We start from the raw sequence: 26,272 nt of genomic DNA, 5'->3' as shown, positions 1-26,272 counted from the left end.
AACAAATTTATGACTTGTAGTCAAATTAAATAGCAAAAGTCAAACACAATAACTACTGAGACATTACAACATTACAGTTTATGTAAAAAATAGTCTTACATTATTACAACACGAGTGTCCTGAAAATAAACCATACTGGTAAACCTGAATAACAGCCTAAGTTTCATATACGTAGGTACATAACACGAAACATTTTGACAACTGATATTTATATATACTTTCATATAACACATGGTTATACGACTGGTAAAATAATAATAAAAGATTGAATAACTTTATTTCCAGAAACAAACATCTCGGTTCAGAATTTTAAATATTAAGAAATAAAAATTTAGATCGGCACAAATTTACTTCCAGTATGAAACACAAAGAAGGTGTGGCATTGTATTACCACACCTTTACGGTATCAAACAGACCAATGAAAATCGTTCTAATTTATTGTTACTGCCTCTCTTAATTCTTAGTAGTATTCTTATGCTATATATTTAATATTGTAAATTATCTTGCATCATAGGCAGAAATTAGGGTTTCATCCCAATTCACGTGTTAACAGCAATATCATTCAACCATATGACCTGTTTATGCAGATATGAAAAGAACTACCACTTCCACATTTATGTTTATTTGTTGTCAAAACTTCTACATAAATATTCAAGAGTTACCTTTGCTAGCTGCCCATAATTTTGAAGAATGTGTGTGTGTGTTTATAGCAAATCCATATCGGGCTATCTGCTGTGTCAACCGAAAGGAATCGAACGGCTGATTTTAGAGTTGTAAATCCAGAGATTTATCGCTGTCCCAGCGGGGACAATTTTGAATAAACAGAGAGAAGAAAACTGGTCAACATCATCACTAACTCGTGGGCTACTATCGAATATTGGGATTTAATCTTCACTCTTATAACGCACCCTCGGCCTGTATTGTGGGGCATAACTTCTTTTTATTTTCTGGTGAGCCTGAAATCCATATTTCGACATGCTAATCTCATACACCCACCATTCATGAAACAAACACTATGCCCATGACTATGTTTTTTTTTTTAAGAAAATAAACAGTGTGTGTCATTATTCAAATGAAACTATAGTGGAACTCTTACTTACATGATACTTGAAAAACGTTTTTATTATGCGATGCGAAACCCCTAACTTCGCGAAATGTTTATCCTGTGTACATTTAGATTTGCAATAGGGGTCATGATTTTTCCGTTTCCCGTTATGGAGAACTTTATTTTAGTCCATTCTCAGGTTGCAGATAGACGTCATGATTCCACTCACGCGGATCAAATGCAATGGCGCCATCTATCTAAAGATAATAGTGCTGTCTGTTGTATATCCATGTAAATACTACGCAGGGCAGGATATATGAGTATTTTTTGTTGGTTTTTACCACTACTTTATCCCTGTAAATGGATCTTCACTAAATTTGGCAGGAAAGGTTGTTGGGTACGTTAAGATATATATGCAAACTTACGGTTTCACATTTTGTGTTTTGTTGTTTTTATAGACTTTTTAAAATTATATATAAAGAAAACAACTTAGATAACCTTTCATTAATTATGAATTTACACAACTTCCGTCTAGGGTACGGGTGCCTCACTTAATATTTATAATGCACGAAACGAATCATCGTAACTGATATTAGTCAAATATTTTTTGAAAGTAAAATTATGATTCTATTTTACTACTGAGCAGCGTATAATGGAACAGTTTGTTCCTTACAAACACGAGAACTGTACCGACGCACAATGCTACGTGGATTTTAACCATTTTGAACAGTACAAATACTGAAGAAGAAACTGTGCAAAATTATTCTCTAATTTTAAGGTTGAAACAGATACACAGAAAATATATTTCCAGTAATGACGTAGAACAACCGAATCGAATACCTTAAATAAGGATGAGCTGGTGAAAATAAGATATTGAAGAATTTATTCAGAGAAACACTACGTCGTTCAGATAGTCATAGAAACGCAGTGTTCCTCGTAGACTGCGGGACCCCACAGCAACCAATCAAAAGCCGCGCATATTCTCAGTAGTGGTGGAGATTCTCAACACGTTGATGGCCAGTCTGACGATAGGCCTAAAGCTCAAAATAATCAATTGGTACCAATACAAAGTAGCCTAATTATTCAATACGGTTGGTGGTCTAAATATACCCCCCCCGTAAAAAACAATAACAAAAACTGGTAACGCAAATTCACACGTTACATTGATATTCTACATGTTTTACCACTTATTAAATTGGATAGATAAGTTCAATAAGACAATATTAATAGTCATAATATACTATAGATAACGTACATATATGACGATTTATTTCAAAATAGCTAGCCATGACAAAACTATTTGTTACAGCTGTGATGTTTAGAGTTATTTTAAAAAGGATAAAACCGATCCGCACCCTCGTTATATGATCAACTTGACTTATTTACTTAATTAAAACAAGAAAACGAATTGTTCACTGCTGTTCAATTCTTGTTTACGAATATATTGTAATTTTCCTTGATTATCTGTCCCGTATGCTGTCAGTGTTAATGTTGATTTGTTGAATGAACTGTTTGTTATTGGAAAAGTGTGTAAATTTTAGCTTAGGATTTCTTCAAGAACCTGAAAAGTTAATACAAACAAAAAACTGATGTGATAATTTTCTACATACTTTCAGTTTGATGTTGTTATTGTGCATAAATTGACTTTGTTGGTCGACACAATTTCAAAATTAACAGCAACCAGCATAGTGTGCAACAACACGTTTACAACGTAATCTTGACAGTTGGCATTACTGACTGACCATCTGGTGGTCACAGAATGCCTCTGTCGTACACACTTTTCTGGCTAGAAAATAAAAAAAAAGGCCTTTCTTCGAACCATATGCCAATGATTCACTATATTTTAATCTTTTAACTTATAAAAACATTTAGATTTATAAGGAATTAAACATGGTGACAACTAACCGTAACGTTTAAGGGTTAGGCTTAATACATAATAGGCTTAACTGCTAAGTCCAGTTTCCGTTTTCTATAGGGAAATAAAAAAAATATTCGGTAAACATCCACAATAAAGAGTAAATTGTATCGCGCTTTAAAATAGTCTAAACACGGATGAAACACAGGCAGGGTTAGACAGACATCTATAGAAAATATAATTACTGACCTGTAAAGTGTTACCCAAGCCGAGATAAAATAGCGAAATTAAAAAACTTCCAAAAACTACTATACGAGACGAATAACAATCATGACAAAAGTATGGAACATAGGCGTTTATCCAAAAATAGTGAGTGGACAGCTTCCACTCCACTCTCGAGTACATAAATAAAGGTGAAAGTTTCTTTACAATAAAAAAAAAGAATAAAAACTCATTAAAAGCAATATTTTATTTTGATGTTGCTTAACTCGAGTTTAAATTAGTGTAAAAGATTCAGCATTTGGAAAAATTCAATAAATTTTGGTGAACATTATAAATCATGAAATTTCCTGTGTGTCTTGTATATGATAAAGTTTTAGAATGTCATGAAAATTCATTTTTGTTATAAAATACTGAAATTTTCTATTAAAAGAATGTTCAGGTTTACTAAATAATAATTAAAACATAAAATAGACATGTGTAATAAAGGGTGGGGGCTCAGACACATAAAGTTAAAATTAGAGATTGAGCCAGCCCTAAGCAAAAGTGTGGCCTGTACGAATTGTATATTTGACACCCTTCCCCTGTGAAATTGACAAGAACAGTTAATTATAATGTTGATTCTGATGCCCTGTGGTGGGGCACACGTCGCCCACCCCCAAGGCCCGGCCCTGCTTAGAGGACTTTCAGGTCGACGCTGTTAAAAATACTATGTCAAAGAAGGCAGTTTCTGGAATTAACCAGTAAAAAAACAAACAAAAAACCTTCACGTCAATTTGTTAAACCTGATATTTTTGTATCTCCTTATTTTTTATTCCGCATAAAATAATTTTGAGAAAACTAATTTATACTCGAACCAAAGTCATCCATGTCACAGAAAGTTAACAATTATGCTCTATACCACAGTTTTAGTTCACGAACACTTGTAGAAAAAAGATTCTATATTCTCCATTACATAACTAACTAAATGTCTTACGTAACAAAGGGAATTAATTTATCGGCACAACTTCTAAGAATTCAAGATTACGTTAACAAAAGCGTGCCCACCAAAATACGATGTTCTTCATATAGTAAATATATTGTTTCCTAATTATTCACAATGTTTAAATGTTTATCACATAACATTTGGTTAGGAAACTACGTGTTTGTTTTCACCCATCTCATCTCAGCAATGTAGTTGTCAAGCACGAGGGAAAAAACAGTGCACATGAAATTTCTACTATATTAAGTTAAGAAATTCTAAATCAATCTTTCTGGAAATATCGCTGATAGATCGCTTAAACCAAATTTATTAGTCAAAAATAGAAAAAGAAACCTACCAGACTTTTCAGAAGGTGTTTACGTGAAATACGTAAACCTATAATTTTTCATTTGAATTCTAACACACTAAGAAAGCATTCGAGAGATTTAAAAAAATGCATATTTGGTTTTGAGCAAGATACAGTAACGTGCTACACTAAATTTGTTAAATGTGAATGTTTATGAATATATACAGATTACTTTAAAACGCTCTCTCTAACAAGTTGTTTTTCTTTTTTACATATCTAATTTATTTATCCATCTAAAAACTAAAATACTACAATTATATAAACCTTTAAATGCATAGAGATACGAATAAAGTTGTTCCAATGCGAATAAAATAAGTTGTTGTAAAAAGATAAATTAGCTATAGTATCACTACGTAATTACTTAGCTATATACACGTGTAAAGCAGAAGACACACATTTAATAATTTTTTTATAAATTTTTCAAATAGCGAATAAGATTTAATAAGTCAAATCGATTCATGATAAAACTGTACCCTACAACATAAACAGAAAATTCACACGTGACCTTTTTGTATAGTTAGTATTTATTCATATGAAATATCTGGCAGAATGAAATGCTTGCATTTTAATATCAGTAATGAGTTGCTTTTTGTTGAATGTTGTACAACGATATTTTGATATAAAATGGTTGCTGCCCCATTCTGTCTGTGTTGATAAACAGTGAACATAACGTAATATTGTTAAAAAATAAATTACTAAATATATAAAAAAAAAACTATATGTGGTTGGGTAACACCTAGAACTGCATAACTTTGGAAATACACTAATTAATATTTAAAAATTATTTGATGTGATTTATTGAGTTAGCAAAACTTTTATTTACCAACTGAGAAGACAATCGATATCTTTTTATTTCACCTTATGAGGCAAGTGAACTAGGTTGAACGTAAATTTTTATACGCAATATAAACATGTACTGAAAACGAAAATCAGTAGAATATTTGAATTTCCCAGTTACAGAATAAATATAGTTTAATAACCGAGTGTATGTGGTCCAAGTTAACTTGATATACACTTAGTTTTAGGTACACATCTAACATACTTTCCTTACACGTGAACTAAACAAATAAAAATGGGATTGTCAAGCGATTTTCGGCCTAGAGTTGTATAAAACCTTGACTGGTTAACCTAATGTTTTTAATAACAATATGTTAATAGACTTAGCAAAAGCTTAAAACAAGAGTAGTGTTTCAGGTTTTTGAAAATGTATTTTTTTAATCAAATTTGGGAAAATAATTTTTGTTTTTAACCGGAGTTAAAAATTTATGAAAATACAGAAAAGAAATGTATTTACTTTTTTCCGTAGACTAGTCTGATCCCTAGTAAGATTCCAAATAAATATATTACGTTTAGAAAATTTAAAGTATAAAACAACAACAAATGGAAACAACTGTAAGACGCTGAAAACAGAATTCTGAAGCTATGAAGATTTTTCTTTGAAATTCCAGTAAGATATTTTAAGAACATTAGTAAGTTACTGTATTGTTTAGCTACAGACTATAATATTTAAACAGTACCAACCTACACCATAGAGTGGTTTATCAACAGCTTATTCTGCGTTAAAAGTAAAGTAAAATAAGTGATTAAAGGCATTCACAGCTTTTAATGGCAATGTGGAATGAATTTTAAAAGGCATGGTAAACAAGACCTTGAAAGAATATCCATCCAGTAAAGCAACTTGAAAAAAACACTGGCTGAGTTTTTATCCATTTTTCCAGTAGTGAAATCCCCTTCCAGCTATCCGATGTTGGCTCAAGGAACCTGAGAAAGAAAAAAAAAATGATTCAAACTATACATGCAACACCACTTTACCTTGTGGGTCTATTCTGTACACGTACGACTTTAAACATCAATTTAACGTTTACAAGTGGAGAGAATACAAAACTTTCTTAATTGAAGATTTAAAAAAACATTAATCCACAGCTATCTTTAATTATGATCTATTAAACGTGTATCTGGAAAGTCGTTGCTTCTAATACGACACATTCCACACTTAACAGGAAAACTCCCTCGTAGAAGCAAACTACTTAAAGAAGTAAAAATAAACTGTCACATATTTCATGTAAACCAGCAATCCAAGTATTAACAAAGGCTCAGAGAACCCGAGATTCAAATCTCAGAAACAACTAAAGGAAATGAAGATATAGTGATAACTAGTTTATTACTGTCTCACCGCTTTGGGGTCTAACATGGTTAGATGTTTATCCAATGTGAAGAATGCCATGGAATAGAAAAGATACATTTAAAATGGTGTAAAACTTGTGAATGACTCCACCTTTAGGATAATAAAACACCCAAATTCTGAAAACGTGCCAGTGTTTCGATTTTGTGACATCTTTTCCCCTGAGACGTTTGTGTTTTTATGGTTATGACGTTATGAACACATAACTGAGGTCATGAATTTATAACGTTACCCGAAACGATGACAGTTTTAAACGTTTCTGACAAATGATAAACCTGATGCTGATATTCATCCCACGAAATGAGAAATCACAGATAATCTAAAGAACTGTAAAACCACTTTCATAACTTACTGTAATAAAGAAGTGTCTTTTTTTAGTCTCCTATAGTCTCTCAAAAGTCAAGTTTTAACGGAAAGAGGGAAGTACGGCGCGCACACACACTCTATATGTAATCTTATGCTAACATTTATTTCGTGTCATGATGTTTTCAAAATTCTTAAAAAGAGCTTACATGTATAAAGAAGGTAATTTCGGATGAATTACAAAAAAAAAAAAAAAAAAAATAAAGCTTTCTGTAGAGTGTCTCACCATATAAGAATTGTAGGCACCATTACACTTGGGTAGGCAAAGATGGCGATTTTCCATTGGACTGAGAACGTGTACCAGATGTGTCTGTAATAATAACTGTCGGAGAAGTAGGACCATTTACGTCACATTCAAAACCACTCTGAAAAACAAAGTTGTTCTGTGAACACGACTGTTTATTAGTTCCATTTATGTTATATAGTCACATAAAGTATGATGACACTTAAAGGTATTGTTTTGGAAACATTATTTGTTTGTCTTCTAGTATTGCACAAAGCTGCTACACGAGGGCTATTTGCGTTAACTGTCCCTAACATTGACAAGAGGAAGGTAGCTAGGCAACACCACCCACCGCCAATTCTTGGGCTACATGTTACCTCATATGATAACGCGCCCACGGCTGCAAGGATGAGCATCTTGAGAGATGATATTTGAACCCGTGACCTTTAGATTGTGAGTCGAGTGCCTTAACCATATCTTAAAACTTGCAGGGCAAAACTCTGGTATGTTGCAAGTCCTGATAAGGGTCTACTATTTGGAACATGGAAAGAACTATGACGAACATTCCTATATCCACACTTTCAAGACAATCTTCAGAACGCACATTATAATGGCCAAGTTTTCCAGATACATAGCTGGAGCACGTCTTCTTAGGTGTTCTTCACAATCCCAAATACAGAAAGTATTAGCATACTTTTATCAGGAATTTGGAAAAGACTAGCACATGAATATAACTTTAACATGACGACCAGATTCATTTTCACCTCTGGAATGAAAATTATATAACGAACCTATCCCACCAGGAAACGTTTACAAACCAAAGTATAACAATTTCCTAGTCCTCTACAAATGTTAAACAAGACGTAACTTGAAGAACAGGTTAAAGAAGCACAAGAAACTTCCTTCTAAAGTTCAAGAACGTTTTAAAAATATCATTCCTCACTGAAGAAAGCTGTGGTTTGTACAAACAATACACAAACTTCATTAACTCATTAGTGTATGAGAAGCCGTGTAAAGATGTCATTTTGAGTTATTTTGATCTAGAGGAAATTGTGTAGGTAAAAACTGATATCGCGTTAATGTGTACAGTTAGACAGGATAGGTGGCGCTAACTGTAATATAAATTTCTTGGAAATTTTGACGAAAACTAAAGTTTGTCTTTAGTTCATCGCAGATTTAAATTTTTAACGGGCATTTCATAAAAAATGAAACTGTAATTAGATGTCGACTTAGGAAAAAGGACAACGTATAAAAAAAGGCTAATCATGATGCAAATAAAATAACTTTAGATATTAAAGGCGTTGTCATTGATATAGTGGAGGAAGGTTTTAAATATCACTGACAACAACCAATCAGAAAGAACGTGACTTAGCAAATAGTGAAGTTATATCGAAAAACTGCTTATACCACTGTGCTATATAGATAGTGTACTACCTACAATACAACAACCAATCAGAAAGTACGTGACATAGCCACTATTTATACTACTACGTCATATAAGTACTGTACTACAAAATACAATAACAAATCAGAGGCTACGTGACTTACCCACTGTGCCACATAGGTGTTGCACTACTTAAAATACACCCAATTAGAGTTCTTATGTCATTATATTGTAAACAAGTAAGTAACTGAATAAACTGGAATCAAATAACACTCATTATACAAAGTAACTTTGGAATATTTCCTACAAACTCAACATCAAGTTTTAATAACACATTTCTAAAAAATCCAAAGGAATCTCTTATTAGTTGATTTTAATGCGACTCCACTTAGATACTGTGTTGGTCATGTCTACGTGAATGCATTGCATTCATGTACTTTGTACATAAAAATATTAGTGCAAGTTTTTATGTGACTCAATGAAACTGCCAGTTAGTTTACCCCTAAGATTTCGTTGTCATTTTAAGTTTTACTGAAACAGGTCAATTTTGTCCTATTGGTGACTGCATCTTGAGATAAACGTCCTCAAATAGTGGGCAAGTGCCAGAAGACTGGAAGTTTACTAATGATATTCTTCTTTACAACAGGAGATGACAAAAATTTTAGGCTTGCCTGTTGTTCTTACACCCGTGGTGGAAAAATATTTTGGCAGTTTGATAAAAGATGCTTTGCAAAGACATTTAACAAGAAGATCGGAATGGCAACAAGAGAACAGACGGGAAATATCACGTATGGATACTGGATAATAAAACAAAATTTAAAATTAATTTCTAACAATGCATCAAATGCACCAGCCCACTCGATGTGCACGTGAGCCAACCCTGTTTAACGAAGCTTTAAAATTTTCTGAACATTCAACATGGTATCACTAGGTAGAATATTCTTTGAAGAAATTCCTGCGCATGTAGCTAAGAGTAAGAGTGTAGATTTGATGTATTTGCATTTTCAGAAAGCAGTTGACAAGGTCCACTTAAAAAGGTTTGTTAAAAATTATCTCTGTAGATGTAGGTTGGTTCACTGGATATAAAAACTAAACGAAGTTCAGTCACTCTGGATTAAAAGTTGGATCTTTTAGAACTAATTAGTAACGTTTGCTCTTTTTGATTTACAATAGCGACAGAGATAGAAGAAGGTTGAATAAAGTGAGTTGATGATGTTAAATTCTGGAGTACTGTTATCATGTTAGGAGGATGCTTTATCAAATTATTATCAGTTGGGTAAATGAACCGCTGATATTTTATAATCATAATAAATACAAGTTAATGCATGTGGGATATCCTAATTTGAATTATATATATAATTTTGATGGAAATAACGTTAAGAGGTATGGATCAGAAGAGTCTTGGTGTTTTGATTGATTAATCTCTTCTGCTATCCAAACAATGTTCTGTTGCTAGCGGTTGGGAAATATTGAACACGAGTCTAAAGGGGTTATAATTTCATTGTAAAGGTCACTTATTAGGTCAAATTTGTAACATTGTGTTCAGTCTTGGGCTCCTTACCTTACGAAGGACATCTATTTATTGGAAAGGGTTCAGAGAATGATTACCAAAATGGTGTCAGGGATGAAGTGGTTGTTATACGAGGAGAGACTGAAATCTCTGATATTGTTTTGAAAAAAAAAAGAAGAGTTGGGGGGTGGGGCTGATTGAAGTGCTTAAGATTGTAAAGTGAATTAATAATGTTGATTCATCGTTTGTTTTCATATTTAACAGTGGGAATAGGGGACCCAAATGTTGGCAGGGTAGAAGCAGGAGTGAATTACGGCGGGGGCTATATGGGTTGTATCCCCGGGCCCAGTATGAGGCTTTGTTTTTCTGTTTTTTTAACCTTCGGCTTTAGTCGTGATCATAATAAACCCAGTAGAATAATTTAGCCCCGGGACCGTCTGTTAATCCACTCCTAAGCTGAAGTCATTTTCAGTTTATTTTTATAACAGGGCAGTTGTCCTCTTGAATGGATTTTCTTCAAATGTAATGAATACAGTAAATTTAAATGAATCTAAAGAAAGGCTTGATAACTTCTTACGTGAAAGGATTAACTTCGAGTGTTCTATTTATCAGTCTAGTTTAGCGGACTGGATAACCTAGATGTGCCAATAAGTCCCTCGATGTATCAGTAACCAGAATATATATCAATAATTTAAAAGCACTTTTGGTTGAGTTAAAAATATATTGAGAATTGTATCTGACTATATTCTGTTTAATTTTCAGCAAGTTTCAGCTAATGAAGTACCTTTAGTCCAGCTTCACCGTTTGAAGATCCATGGGGCTTAGTTGGGGATTCAGGGTGTTCCTTCACTGGACTACGCAACACTTCTTGACTGTCAGATGGAGTTACTGAAACGACAAAATCAGTAAGGAACATCTTAACTATGTCAGGACATCTTAACTACGTCAGGACATCTTAACTATGTCAGGACATCTTCGCCACGTCAGGACATCTTAACAACATCAGAACACCTTAACCACGTGAGAAAATCTTAGCCACGTCAGGTCATCTTAACTACGTCAGGACATCTTAACTACATCAGAACACCTTAACCACGTGAGAACATCTTAGCCACGTCAGGTCATCTTAACTACGTCAGGACATCTTAACTATGTCAGGACATCTTAGCCACGTCAGGACATCTTAACTACATCAGAACACCTTAACGACGTGAGAACATCTTAGCCACGTCAGGACATCTTAACTAAGTCAGGACATCTTAGCCACGTCAGGACATCTTAGCCACGTCAGGACATCTTAACTACGTCAGGACATCTTAGCCACGTGAGAACACCTTAGCCACGTCAGGACATCTTAACTATGTCAGGACATCTTAGCCACGTCAGGTTATCTTAACTACATCAGAACACCTTAACCACGTGAGAACATCTTAGCCACGTCAGGACATCTTAACCACGTCAGGAATTCATTTATACATATATATATGATTAATTACTATTTTATTGAAAGTGAATTTGGTATTTTTTTTTTGCATGCAACAACTTTATATCTGGGTACACAGCTTCTATATAAAAACTTCAAAACAATCTAGCAAGAACAGAAAGGTTTGGTTTCTTTGAATTTTGCGCAAAGTTACACGAGGGCTATCCGCACTATCCGTTCCTAATTTAGCAGTATAAGACCAGAGGGAAGGAAGCTAGTGGTACCCACCCACCACTAATTCTTGGGCTACTATTTTACCAACGAATAAATTGTTTGACTGTCACATTATAATGCCCCTACGGCTAAATGTGCAAGCATGTTTGGTGTGACGGAGATTCGAATCCGCGACCCCCAAATCACGAGTCGAGGGCCATAACCACCTAGCCATGCCGGTTCATACAAATTAAGATTTTTTTTTTCCTTTAGCTTTCCGGAATTACAGATAAGTTTTGTCAATGACTCCCGTAACAAGTAGACCATACTTTAAAGCAGGTAAGATGTTATATTTCAACCATACTTTAAAGCAGGTAAGATGTTATATTTCAACCATACTTTAAAGCAGGTAAGATGTTATATTTCAACCATATTTTAAAGCAGGTAAGATGTTATATTTCAACCATACTTTAAAGCAGGTAAGATGTTATATTTCAACCATACTTTAAAGCAGGTAAGATGTTATATTTCAACCATACTTAAAAGCAGGTAAGATGTTATATTTCAACCATACTTTAAAGCAGGTAAGATGTTATATTTCAACCATACTTTAAAGCAGGTAAGATGTTATATTTCAACCATATTTTAAAGCAGGTAAGATGTTATATTTCAACCATACTTTAAATCAGGTAAGATGTTATATTTCAACCATATTTTAAAGCAGGTAAGATGTTATATTTCAACCATACTTAAAAGCAGGTAAGATGTTATATTTCAACCATACTTTAAAGCAGGTAAGATGTTATATTTCAACCATACTTTAAATCAGGTAAAATGTTATATTTCAACCATACTTTAAAGCAGGTAAGATGTTATATTTCAACCATACTTTAAAGCAGGTAAGATGTTATATTTCAACCATACTTAAAAGCAGGTAAGATGTTATATTTCAACCATACTTTAAAGCAGGTAAGATGTTATATTTCAACCATACTTTAAAGCAGGTAAGATGTTATATTTCAAAACAATTTCAATATGTGGTATTACAGTAGACAGACCAATAAGTTTGGTATTAAAATAAATAAAGCAAATGAGCAATAAGTAATTTCTAATGAATTGATATTTCGTGACAGAATAAATTATGACACCGTCAGCAACTTCAATAATTCCAGAAGTATTTCGTTAATTTTATGCTGTTGCTGTCAGTGGTAGTCAGACAATGATGATTTTATGCTGTTGTTGTCAGTGGTAGTCAGACAATGATGATTTTATGCTGTTGTTGTCAGTGGTAGTCAGACAATGATGATTTTATGCTGTTGTTGTCAGTGGTAGTCAGACAATGATGATTTTATGCTGTTGTTGTCAGTGGTAGTCAGACAATGATGATTTTATGCTGTTGCTGTCAGTGGTACTCAGACAATGATGATTTTATGCTGTTGCTGTCAGTGGTAGTCAGACAATGATAATTTTATGCTGTTGCTGTCAGTGGTACTCAGACAATGATAATTTTATGCTGTTGTTGTCAGTGGTAGTCAGACAATGATAATTTTATGCTGTTGTTGTCAGTGGTACTCAGACAATGATGATTTTATGCTGTTGCTGTCAGTGGTACTCAGACAATGATAATTTTATGCTGTTGCTGTCAGTGGTACTCAGACAATGATGATTTTATGCTGTTGTTGTCAGTGGTACTCAGACAATGATGATTTTATGCTGTTGTTGTCAGTGGTACTCAGACAATGATGATTTTATGCTGTTGTTGTCAGTGGTACTCAGACAATGATGATTTTATGCTGTTGTTGTCAGTGGTACTCAGACAATGATGATTTTATGCTGTTGTTGTCAGTGGTACTCAGACAATGATGATTTTATGCTGTTGTTGTCAGTGGTACTCAGACAATGATGATTTTATGCTGTTGTTGTCAGTGGTACTCAGACAATGATGATTTTATGCTGTTGTTGTCAGTGGTACTCAGACAATGATGATTTTATGCTGTTGTTGTCAGTGGTACTCAGACAATGATGATTTTATGCTGTTGTTGTCAGTGGTACTCAGACAATGATGATTTTATGCTGTTGTTGTCAGTGGTAGTCAGACAATGATGATGCACCTCTCTTTTTTCAAATCTCTTTCTAGGACACAATGTTTCGTTTACACATTTAAATATGGATGCTCACAAGGTCATAATGTTTCTTATTGTATTGTCGACTCTATCTGAGGATCGCGGGTTCGAATCCCCGTCACACCAAACATGCTCGCCCTTTCAACTGTGGGGGCGTTATAATGTGACGGTCAATCCTACTATTCGTTGGTAAAAGAGTATCCCAAGAATTGGCGGTTAGTTGTGATGACTAGTTGCCTTCCCTCTAGTCTTACACTGCTAAATTAGGGACGGCTAGCGCAGATAGCCTTCGTGTAGCTTTGCGCGAAATTCAAAAAAACAAACAAATTGTGGAGTGAATCTTTTCCATATATTTAAATTAAGATGTGTTCATAGAAAACAACTGTTAATAGTATTAGTAGAACATCTTTCACAGCCATAATAAACCTGACCTGTGACCTTAAGTTTTAAAACGAAAGCACAAAATTCACTGAAATTATGTTAATAAAAACAAAAGTGCCATTAAACATAAACTATCAAACCACTTTTATATAGTTTCTGTATATTTTCGCAATTAAACGTAAAACTGTATTTCAAGACGGCTGGTCTAGGTATTAGAACTTTGATTAAAATAAAGTAGAAAACAACGTTTCGACCATTCTTAGGTCATCTTCAGGTTGACATAGAAAGTATAAACGGGTACAGTATTGTAGGAGGCGTTGCAGTTAGACGTTTGGTTATTAGTTCGTATAGGTGTAAAAGTGTCCTAAAGAAGCCTTACTTATACAACAACTCAAATCTACAAATAAATGACTTAAGTATGGGCAATCCCGTGTCATCAGTTCTAACCAACATTTTTATGACACAAAATGAATCACAAGCGATCAGTTCAGCCTTACACCCACCACTATACTGGTACACGTATGTTGGTGATACAATAGCTGGATTCACATCTGCAGACCACACACTTAGTTTTTCAACCACGTTAACTCAATACACCCCAACATTAAGTTCACCTGCGAACCAATAAACAATTCAAAACAGAAATCCACAGAAAAATCACCCATACTGGATCATACATTTCCTGGGACTCGGCACATGAAACAAAACAAAAACTCAACATATTAAGAAACCAAATAAACCCAGCCACAAAACTATGTTTACCTGATAAAATTAACAATGAAATTAACAAAATAAAACAACACTTCATTAACATCAACAAATTTCCTCCAAAAACTGTTGGAAAATTAGATGCACACATCTAGACCAACAACACAATCAACAACAAACAAATGATAATAAATCCCAAAATACAACAAACTACAAAACCTTATACTGCTGTATACCATATGTTTCAGATATCAGCGAAAAAATAACCAACATCTGGAAAAAACTTACAACAAAACACAACATTCCACCAAATTTATTCAAAAACCAGGTGCAAAACTACACTGACAGACACAACACCAACATTATTTATAAAATACAATGTAATAACTGCCACGACTTCTATATTGGAGAAACAAGTAGAAAAATGGAAACCAGATTCAAAGAACATAAAAAAATACCTTCACACGTTTTCGAACACTGCAAATCAAATAAACACAACATAACCATAGAAAACACCCAGATATTAAGTAGAGAAACAATTATAAACAAACGTAAAATCAAAGAAGCCCTACTTATACAACTCAAATAAAGGTTCAACCAATATAAATGAACATCTTTATACCTGTACTGGCCTGGCATGGCCAAGCGCTTAAGGCGTGCGACTCGTAATCCGAGGGTCGCGGGTTCTCGCCCGCGTCGCGCTAAACATGCTTGCCCTCCCAGCCGTGGGGGCGTTATAATCTGACGGTCAATCCCACTATTCGTTGGTAAAAGAGTAGCCCAAGAGTTGGCGGTGGGTGGTGATGACTAGCTGCCTTCCCTCTAGTCTTACACTACTAAATTAGGGACGGCTCGGTGCAGTGGGCTAACAACCCACTCATTTAAATACCTGTTGAAGAATCCGCAAGCGATTGCGGCCCTATGTTCCTTGATGGAATCTAATGGTGATAACTAACTAACTAACTATACCTGTACTAATTAATAACCTAACATCTAACTGCAGCGCCCCTACACTTTCGTACCCGTTTACACTCTCGTCTTAAAGAAGTGCCTAGTAATGGTCAGTTTCGAACTCCCTTTGTTAGCCTAAGGATAACTTAAGAAGGTCGAAACATTGTTCTGTACATTTTTAATTAAAATTATAATACCCATAGCAGCCATCTTGAGCACAAACTTTTACTTCACGTGGGTTTCTCGTCATCGCAAATTAAACGTAAAACGTTTCACGTAAATACCAGTCCACTTACCTGAACGCAGAGAGCGCGGAGAAGGATGAGAGCGTTGCGAGTAGGTGCTTGGCCTCCTGGATCCTGGCACGTGGAGGCTCGCGTGACTGGCGCGTTTGCTGCTTCCCTTGCGCTTCTTTCCCAACTTGATGTGCATCAACCGTGGATGAGGAGAGTTGAAAATGGTTCGCTGGTTACGGAATCGGGCCCTGTCAGAATATCTTGTTAATTGTTTGAGCTCTCAAAACACTCCGAAACACATTGAAGTATTTAATAAGTAGGTCATTGCTCTGATGAAAGTAAATGATATCAACATACTGAATGTGAACCAAGATTATGACCAAGATCAAACTGACCAATGAACCGTTTGTCTCCGAGGTTACACAAATCAGTTTTTTTTATAGATCTTCACAAAGTAAAGTCAACCTTTTATAAGTTTTAGTTAATAATATTCGTAAGTTAAAAAAATCGTGAATATTATTTTACTGGAGGAAATGTTACTTCTAGTGGAGTTAAAAATGATAATTTGTTTTAGCTTTTACACTTGCCATAAGCAGACGTATAGATCGCTACCTGCCTTGAGAAATATGGCTTCAGTTCAAGTAGAGCTGATATCTTTCTACAGCTTCAGAGAACTTACCAGTTTCAAGTGGCTGATAAGTAATGAAATATTAAAATTTATATTTATGCTTTTACCCAGTTTTTAAAGAGTTTACTGGGATAGTTTCTTATATACAACGGTTGTAGAGAAAGGCTTAATTACACACGTCGCTACATTTAGTGATTGTTCCAGTTGATCGTTCCGTGCGCGTGTGTGTGTTAGTTAAACCACCGTTACTTCAACTGCTGGAGTTCCCAAAGTAATGTTACCAGTTCTTATACTTTATGCCCACAAATTAGAGTCAAACGTTTATACGATAAACTAACAATTATAAGTTACTGAAACTGACAACAATTTTATATGCCACATTCAAGTGAGTGGATGTGTAATGTTTACAATTTAATGACTATGCAGCAAACATGGACAGACGACGCAATACACTGATCACTTAGGTAAGTAAAACACCTAAACTAAATGATCTAAAAAATTGGTGTACCGAACAGGCAAGGGCGGAAGAGCTTGCTTAGGCCTTAGCCTCCTCTATAGCCTCTTCACCAAACGATAAATGCTCACTGTTAAGACTGTTTCACTTCTTAAATACTACAATATATACTCTTCAAAAGAAGAAACGCAAAAAGCAAAATATGAGACAAATTGTTAACAAGTTTATTCCGGGTAGTTCTGTATGACGTGTGTGAAACTTTGCACATTCACTGCTGAACATCCAAAGTCTGCAAAGGCGAAGTCCACGCTCACTAGGTGAAGTTTAACGTCACTCAACGTCAATAACGAGTATGCCCCCCGTGAGCATCAATAACTGTTTGGCATCTCCTGCCCATGGAAGCGATGAGATGACGAATCACATCCCGTGGAATGACTGTCAACTCAGCCTGCAAAGCTGCTGCAAGCTGAGGTAGAGTCTGCGGTTGAGGTTGTCGCCATCGCAAACGTCGGTCCAACTCGTCCCAAAGATGTTCGATGGGATTTAAATCTGGTAATCTGGAGGGCCAGGGAAGAACGTTGATGTTGTGATGTCTCAAGAAGACAGTGGTGAGTCGGGCTGTGTGAGGACGGGCGTTGTCATGTTGAAAAACGTCGTTGACGTTTACCATGATGGGTTGCACATGGGGTCTAAGAATCTCGTCGACGTATCGTTGAGCCGTAAGATTCCCTCGAATGTGCAAAAGGTCTGTTCTGGCATTGTAGGCGATGGCAGCCCACATCATGACGCTGCCACCACCAAATCTGTCAACATCCTGCACACAGTTTGCTCCAAAACGTTCACCTCGGCGACGGTAAACACGGGTCCTTCCATCCTGCCTACGAAGCATAAAACGTGATTCATCGCTGAACCAAACATGCCTCCATCGTCGATGAGGCCATACCCGATGTGCCCGAGTCCACTGCAGCTGTGTTTGACGATGTTGCTGGGTGAGGATGACGCCTCTGACTGGACGTCGAGGTCGGATTCCTGCATCTCGTAGACGGTTGCGTACGGTCTGATCGGAAATCCTACGCAGCCCTGGTATGGTTGAGACAGTAGACGTCGCAGTGGTGGTCCTATCCCGAAGGTGACATAACCGGATGTTGCGATCTTGTGTGGGCGTGGTCACACGAGGTCTGCCAGATCGTGGACGGTCACGAGTTGATCCATGTTGTTGGTGACGATTCCATAGCCTTGTGATGGTGCTTGGGTGGACATTCACAGCTCTGGCAACATCTGATCGAGATTCGCCTGCTTCCATCGACCAATGGCGTTGTTGCATTGTGCTTCAGTCAGTCTTGGCGTTACTGTATTGCGTGTCGGTGGCTTAACACTGAGCTATGGAAACCGAGAACCCGTCACTTTTATAGGGAGTTTGCACATGTTGCACTTGCAGAACATGCAGATCTCTCAAACAAATTTATTGGACAAGCATGCGTTTTGGCGAAAAAATCCGATGTTTTCCTCCGTTTTTAAAGTGCACAACTTTTATTGTCATTTTGGTCTGACAATCAGTGCCTTAACACGTGTAACATCACATACTCTGAGCTTGTAACGTTATTACATATATTTCTCTTTAAAATAACAAAATATCCCTTTTGCGTTTCTTTTTTTTAAGAGTATACATTATGATAAAATGTGCAGTGCAGTTCAGTTCCTCAAATTTAAATTTAACCCACTTCAAACCTTCCTCGGGAAGAGGTTAGAACCAACACTACAAATAGAACATTCCACAAACTCTAACTTTTAATAAACTGATTATGAATCGTGAGCCGTGCAACAGTTTACATCCACTAAAAATCTTACGATACAACGTGGGCTTACTTGCTCCAAGGATCATATAATACGCTATGGATTTACCTACGTCATGGATTATACTTCTCGCTGTAGAATTACCCGCTATAAGGATCTTAGATCCTTCTGTAGCTTTAAGCTTCCACGCCATTTAAACTTTAGATTTCATCCTTCATGATAAACCGACGTAAAAGTTCTCACAAAGTATATAAAAATATAAAAGCGAACGAATTGCTTTTTCCCCCACCTCGCAAGAAAGAAAGTCGCCAGCTGAAAGCACAGTTTTCATACCAAGTGCGGTATATCTAGTATCCTGAACGGCTGTTAACTGTAAATTGGAGAAAATTCAAAAACTCATCCAAACAAATGAAAATTCTTAGACAGGTAATTATGACTGCAATCATTAGCGGAAAGGATACTCTGTTAAAATATCACAGACGACTTTGAGTCATAGTTAACCCTAATTGTTTTGAAGCCTAAATAATATTAATCAGCAGTGTTTCCCTCAATTTTACAAAACTGGGGAATTTATTAAAATATTCAATACTGATTCACCTTCATTACAGGCAATAGCTGAGTTGAATGTATCGATTCTTAGTAAATTACTTTAACTTTTACCGGAGGTCAATGTACCCGAGTTATTGATTATTTTGGGGCTGTTATAGATGGAAGGAGAGGTTGCTAAGATACCACTGACATCACAGTCTCTTAAAAGCTACTGTGTATAATATGTTTTATACATTTACAAACAGCTTGCTTGTTTTAGAGCAAACCTACAATGAACTGTTGTTGCGTCGTCTAAAGTGAACATAAAGTTTTGAGGTCGCGCCTATATAAGATTAATTTTATATCAATAATGGAATGTCTCAAGTTAAAGATAAGCAAGCTTTTACGGGATCGACATGGTCCGTGATTTAAGAATTTTGAGAACTACCGGATATGGAATGTTATTAGGTTTGCAACTATTCATATGAAGATCATTTAAAAGTAGCGCAGCCATTCTGTTCTCCCACATTTTCTATGTTTATAAATTTAAACTCAGAACAAATATTGAGTTGTTAATCTAGTAAAAAAAAAAGTATTCTTCAACCGCTCATTTGAACATCAAGACACTTTGGGTATTATATAAAACCCCTAGTTAATATGACCCTACTTCATGTTTCGGGCTGTCCTTTAATTATTTCTGTTCATATAAGTCGTTCGATTTTAAATACTTATGAATGGAGAACTTTAGAAAGAAATTAATTCTGTAATAAACACACATTATAAGATACAATGTATAAAAATAAAGCCACTTATAAATTCCACATTGATATAATATTAAAAACATTTGATACATAAATATCTCTAATAAACTTCGGTTATTTTAGAAACGTTAAAACATTAAAAAAGTAACATTCTCTATTCCACGTACGTACTTAAAATTAGAATGGAATATTTAAAATATGAAATAGAAATTGATCATTTTTCATAAATAAACAAACCAAAATAGGTAATTCCCATTTGTTTATACTTCCTAAACTATTATTCACCTAATCACAACTGATCTTCTTACCTACTAAACAGCTGCAAAGCAACGCACATACCAACGAACATGATTCCTAAAAACACAACAATAGGAATCATAGTGTTGGTCTCCATTCCGCTACCAGAGGGTGACTCTTCACTGTCGTATTCCTCGGCCATGTCCATGTGGCCACCTGCCATAAAACACCTACACTTAATTTATTTTTAATGGGACAAGTAACACTATGAAAAGAGATAATAAACATTCGGATTACTCTTATTACCATTATCCTAAACAGACATATTCTGACAGAGCACAGAGTTATCACAACATAAATTTATCCCACACAGATGTACTTTGTCCGTCATTTGGTCATCAGATACTTAACTGGTCCTCACTGGTGTATTGCTGTATCCAATGTGTGGTAGAACCTTCAGTTTCTTGTCTACGACATAACCTTCACCTACTGGCATGTTGTGGTTTGTTGCCACCTCCAACCATCACTGGCACAGATGACCCATTTGTTCACATCAGGTGACCATCAGTCGTGCACTGGTTAAGCATAGTTATAACACATCTCGTGATGAATCTGATGACTTGTCTCTATTCTACTTCTTCTGGTAGTAGGAACCATGGTTATAATTACTATTTTGTGTCACTACCAACACCATATAGTAGTTTTAGCTGTTTTATGTTGATGTTTCTGCTGTTGCTTGTTGATGAGAGACGTGCACTCACTGCAATGTGCCCATAACAAGCCCAGTACCTCTTCACCCTTCTGTCTGTTGACTTCTTCTCACTTCTGTTACCATCCTTCTTCTGGTTAGTCACCCCTAGCTTAGACTTTGATTCGTTATTCTTAGACTCGCTAGTGATACTCCCTCCATGGACTTTCACATACTGTTATACCATTTTAATCATCTCGTCTGAATGGATTCTTACTAGTACTCCATTTTTCACATTACTTTTGCTCTTTAACTCAATAAAAAAACTATCAGATTTTGATGAAACATGGTGTACGTATGTAAAATATTATTCAACAGAGACATACCAAAATCAAATAGCGTCCAGTAATAATGACGGACATATTAATATATTTTCTTATTTCTTAAGAGCTGAATATAATTAATACTGCGTGCCCGAGGTGTGGGCTCTAATCAGTGCTCCTGTAGGATTTTATGCAAAGGGACGCAAACCACCAGGTGACGTTCGATCCAGGCCTAATAAAGTATTTTCAAGTCAGTAATCAGGCCTCTTTGTTAGTTCTGTCACCGAAGGTAGACGCAGGTTGTGTTTTCACCCCAGTATGTGTGTATGTTTGTCAGTAAACTTTCTTGAAAACAGTTGAATAATGAATTTAGACGAAATATGGTATAGATTTAGACTGTGATCTAACTTAGCTGTGATTAGCTTTTCAACGATCAAGATCACAGCAAAGATCACAAAAATAAATCCATCTCTATCTGTTAACATTGGGACCGATTTTCCACACTATTTTCCCTTTAAAATTCAGTAAAATGTGCTCGTATTTGGATGATACTTGATGGAGATATGTATAGAATATTACCACTCATCGTTCTGCCAAAAAATTGTCTGTGTCGGTTGAAAACTACGGACATAGGCCTAATTTTCGTATTTTTTTACAATAGAATATGATAATCTGAAGACGGCTGGCATGGGTATCAAAACTTTTTATTAAAATAAACTACAGAACCACGTTTCAACCTTCTTAGATCATCTTCAGGTTAAATCAATTATTTAAGTACAACTTGATTCACTTCTAACTGCTCACAGCTGCTGAATATGACCCAAGAAGGTCGAAACATTGTTCCGTACTTTATTGTAATTAAAGTTTTAATACCCATACCAGCCATCTTGAGAATACATTTTTACTTCAAGTGGGTTTCTCGTCATCATGGATATGATAATCTATGCTTGGCCTAGGTATACACTCGTCTGAGTATTACTCTAGTTTTAAATGTCTCAACTAAAGTCTTTAAAAAATTACAAAACTATAAATATACACTTTTTTTCTATCATTTTAACAATTTTCGACTCGTGTTCCAGCCGTTTTCCGTAATAACTCTCCAATTTTAGCAGAAAAGAACCCTTTCCAGTTAAAGTAATTGTATAATGCTGGTAAGTATGATGAATGTTTACTTTTGAAGTACCTGAAATACATGTGGAGACATTGAAGTCCCGAAACAGTGTGAAGTTATCTCTGCACGCGCATATTCCTGTTTCACACACCGAATTCATGACACTGAACTCACACTGCTCATCAATAGTGCATGACTCACCGGGTTGTCTAACTAAAGAGAGAGAAGAAATACGTTAATTAGCTGTAAAGATAAAACTTGTACATTCTTATAGTGATTATAACCTGCAACAAACACCTTTATTGGGATACGTTTATGTTTTTCACAGACAAGATAAATTCAAGTCAATCGTGACTGAATAGTTGCTTGTTTGTTTTGAATTTCGCACGAAGCTACACGAGGGCTATCTGCGCTAGCCGTCCCTAATTTAGCAGTGTAAAACTACAGGGAACACAGCTAGTCATCACCACCCACCACCAACTCTTGGGCTACTCTTTTACCAACGAATAGTGGAACTGACCGTAAAATTATAACACCCTCACGGTTAAAAGGGCGAGCATGTTTGGTGTTACAGAGATTCGAACCCGCGACTCTCGGATTACGAGTCGAACGCTTTAACCCACCTGGCCATACCGGACTGAATAGTTGCATATATTGCTATATATTAATTATTGCCTGTTAATATTTTACGACAGTTTGTGCCTGGGCTATTATGTAGAGGTAATGAAAGTCTCTTCCTTATTCTCTTGCTTGCAATGTTTTAAAATACTAATATCAGCCATCAATATATTTACTTATTTTTTCGAAAAAAATTTTTCTTTACTTTTTGCTTGTTATTATTTTCAATACAGTGTTTCAATAAACATAGGAAGGTTGTATTTATAACTAAGTTTTAAGCAGAATGTGGTTCCAACTTAATATTTATTGGTTAACTATTATCGACTGGTAATTGCTGTTAGGCCTAGCATGGCCAGGTAGTTAAGGCACTCGACTGGTTATCTGAAGGTCGCGAGTTCGAGTACCCGTCGCACCAAACATACTCGTCCTTTCAGCCGTAGGAGCGTTATAATGTGACGGTCAATCCCATTACTCGTTGGCAAAAGAGTAGGTCAAGAGTTGGCGGTGGGTGGTGATGAGTAGCTGCCTTCTCTCTAGTTTTACTCTGCTAAATTAGGGACGTCTCGTGCAGATCGCCCTCGTGTAGCTTTGCGCGAAATTCAAAAACAAACAAACAATTCCTGTTACACTCTGTATTTAAGTTTTTAACAAAACTGACGTCAATAGAATTACAATTTTTTATATTTTAATTATTAATTTAGTAGCTAATAATACATATAAAAGCGGATACCCCGTTTCAAACCATGTCGACCTAGTGACACTGGTTGACATCACTGTTTTAGTTTTTCAGTTATCACATAATAAGAAAATAAGCAGAAGAAAGTAGTAGAAATTCAACTTTTTTACTATGATAGTTACAGAACTTGTCATTACATAGATATTGTTATAGAAGGAAACTGTGTACAGCACTGTAATGTTCTGATCACATTTAAAATACCATTCTGATTAACAATGCGAAACATTATTACATGGACAGTGCTGCCACCTGCCTGATACTCCAAAATATTATCCTAAATAAAACACAGGAAAGTCTGTATCACGAATTCTTGTCAACCAACGAACATTTCAAAGAATCTGATATCTTTCATACGATGAACATAACGATAACTGTTGTTATAAAAACACCATGTTTCTCGAAAAAGAAAACATATTTACGTTCGTTGATGAGTGTAGATCGTAAAACAAGTAGTTTGCCATTGTCACAAACACAGTATTTTGAGTTCTCGATTTTACCGCATCAGTGGATTTCACTGCAAAGCACATCCACCAACTAAAGTTTCAACAGATTATATCTAAATATTCAGCACCGTTACCAAACATTGCCATTTCAACACAGTTTACTTTCAAAGGGTTTTCTACATGAAAACAACCACAAACAGTGAGATTATTCTGCACGTTTTATTATTATTATTATTTTGGAAAGAAAACAACTTAAATGCAACGTGCTACAATTTCCTCATTTTTTAACAATGCATGTGAAAATAGAGCCTGGTTTATTACGAAACTTACTGTTTCCAGAGCGTATAATAGTTACAATGTATGTTTTCATTGTCGCACATATTTAATATCAGTGAGAAAATCTAGCGTTTTATAGCATTTTTATACGTTTTAATGGAGTTTGTAAATAAATAAAACGAGCTGACTTCATCACCTGCGTTGGTACAAAAGTGTAAATAAGAAATGTTCTCATGTAAGGATAATTACCGTCTTCAATAGCTACTCTCCCATACATCATTCTCGGATTCTCGTAACAGTTTCGCGTGTTTTTTATACCACTTTCATACCAGAGAGAGAATAATATTATGGAGTTTGTATTTTTTCTAATCCAGAACGAAGAAGAATGTGGCTGTTGCTGTGATTAGTCTTGGGTATATTAACTAAATTTTGATTGAAAATACACTGTAATATCTTCATGAAATACACAACGTAATTACTAATGTTTAAGGATAAACAGTGTAATCAATGTTCATACTAAACAGGTGTATCTATGTGTTTTGTCTTGAATAATGGAGGGTGGCACTAAAGTCTGGATGTACTTGAGCAGGGCCCCTGAAAGTGTTGTTTCAAAAATAAATAAAACCAAAATTAAAGGTAACGAATATTTTTCTTCTTTGTTTTCGAAGTTTATATTTCAGGTTATGTTGCTGCCTAAGAGGGCATAATTCTTCTTGTGTTTCATGCCATGCGCACGTTTTGCTAACGTACCTCATTTTATTCTAGGATATACTGACTGACTGAGGGACAACACACTACTGTATAATGGTGCGAGTGGTTAAAACAAGTGAATCCTTCAGGACGGGCCCAGCATGGCCAGGTTGTTAAGGCACTCGACACGTAAACAAAGGGTCGTGGGTTAGAATCCCCGTCGCACTAAATATGCTCGCCCTTTCAGTCGCGGGACGTTATAACGTTCTGGTCAATCCCACTATTCGTTGATAAAATAATAGCCCAAGAGTTGGCAGTGGGTGTTGATGACTAGTTGCTTTCCCTCTAGTCTTACACTGCTAAATTTGGGAGAGCTAGCGCAGATAGCCCTCGTATAGCTTTGCGCGAAATTCAAATAACAATAAAACAATCAATCCTTCAGGCCGGTTTCAGTCCTCTTTCAGGGAAGTTCATGCACTTTAGAAAAACGTTATTCTGGGTCTCGTGCTGTCGTTGAAATCATTTCCTGCATCATCGACCATCCTCACTGTGATTGTTTAATATTGACTCCTGACGAAAGCAGAGATGCCAACCATTACGATTTAAGCGTACTCATTACTAGTTTAGTGTATACGTTACGACTATACACTCATACAGACAAATATTATGACTTGTTGCAACTCCCAAATTATTATATATTATATAGGCCTATACAATAAAGTGATAAATTGTTCCCCTAGGGCTTGAAAGGGGTGAAAAGAAAATTTCTAGTGAGATGCAAATAAATTTTGATAATAAATAAAAGACATAGTCCAAATGGCAACTTGCGATAATCATGTTT

The 26,272-nt window shown here is 35.6% G+C and overlaps 1 protein-coding gene across 2 annotated transcripts in view; it reads right to left on the bottom strand.

Moving 5' to 3' along the window:
• Positions 1-3,242: 3,242 nt before the first annotated feature.
• The window catches only part of LOC143249864 (uncharacterized), an 83,074-nt gene continuing 60,044 nt past the window's right edge, over positions 3,243-26,272 (bottom strand). Inside the window, exons 3-8 of one of the 2 annotated variants that reach the window (XM_076500425.1) lie at positions 22,741-22,881; positions 20,618-20,762; positions 16,205-16,392; positions 10,894-10,997; positions 7,219-7,357; positions 3,579-6,208 (exon numbers count right to left, since the gene is read on the bottom strand). In XM_076500425.1, the coding sequence (XP_076356540.1) occupies positions 7,241-7,357; positions 10,894-10,997; positions 16,205-16,392; positions 20,618-20,762; positions 22,741-22,881 (695 nt within the window). In that variant the 3' untranslated portion in view covers positions 3,579-6,208; positions 7,219-7,240. Of the gene's footprint in view, positions 6,209-7,218; positions 7,358-10,893; positions 10,998-16,204; positions 16,393-20,617; positions 20,763-22,740; positions 22,882-26,272 lie in introns of both variants that reach the window. The other variant, XM_076500427.1, reaches the window with a different exon arrangement.

The sequence above is a fragment of the Tachypleus tridentatus genome, chromosome 4, assembly GCF_004210375.1.
Source record: "Tachypleus tridentatus isolate NWPU-2018 chromosome 4, ASM421037v1, whole genome shotgun sequence".
In the NCBI taxonomy this organism is placed as follows: domain Eukaryota; kingdom Metazoa; phylum Arthropoda; class Merostomata; order Xiphosura; family Limulidae; genus Tachypleus; species Tachypleus tridentatus.
This window is presented reverse-complemented; position numbering and strand designations above follow the sequence as displayed.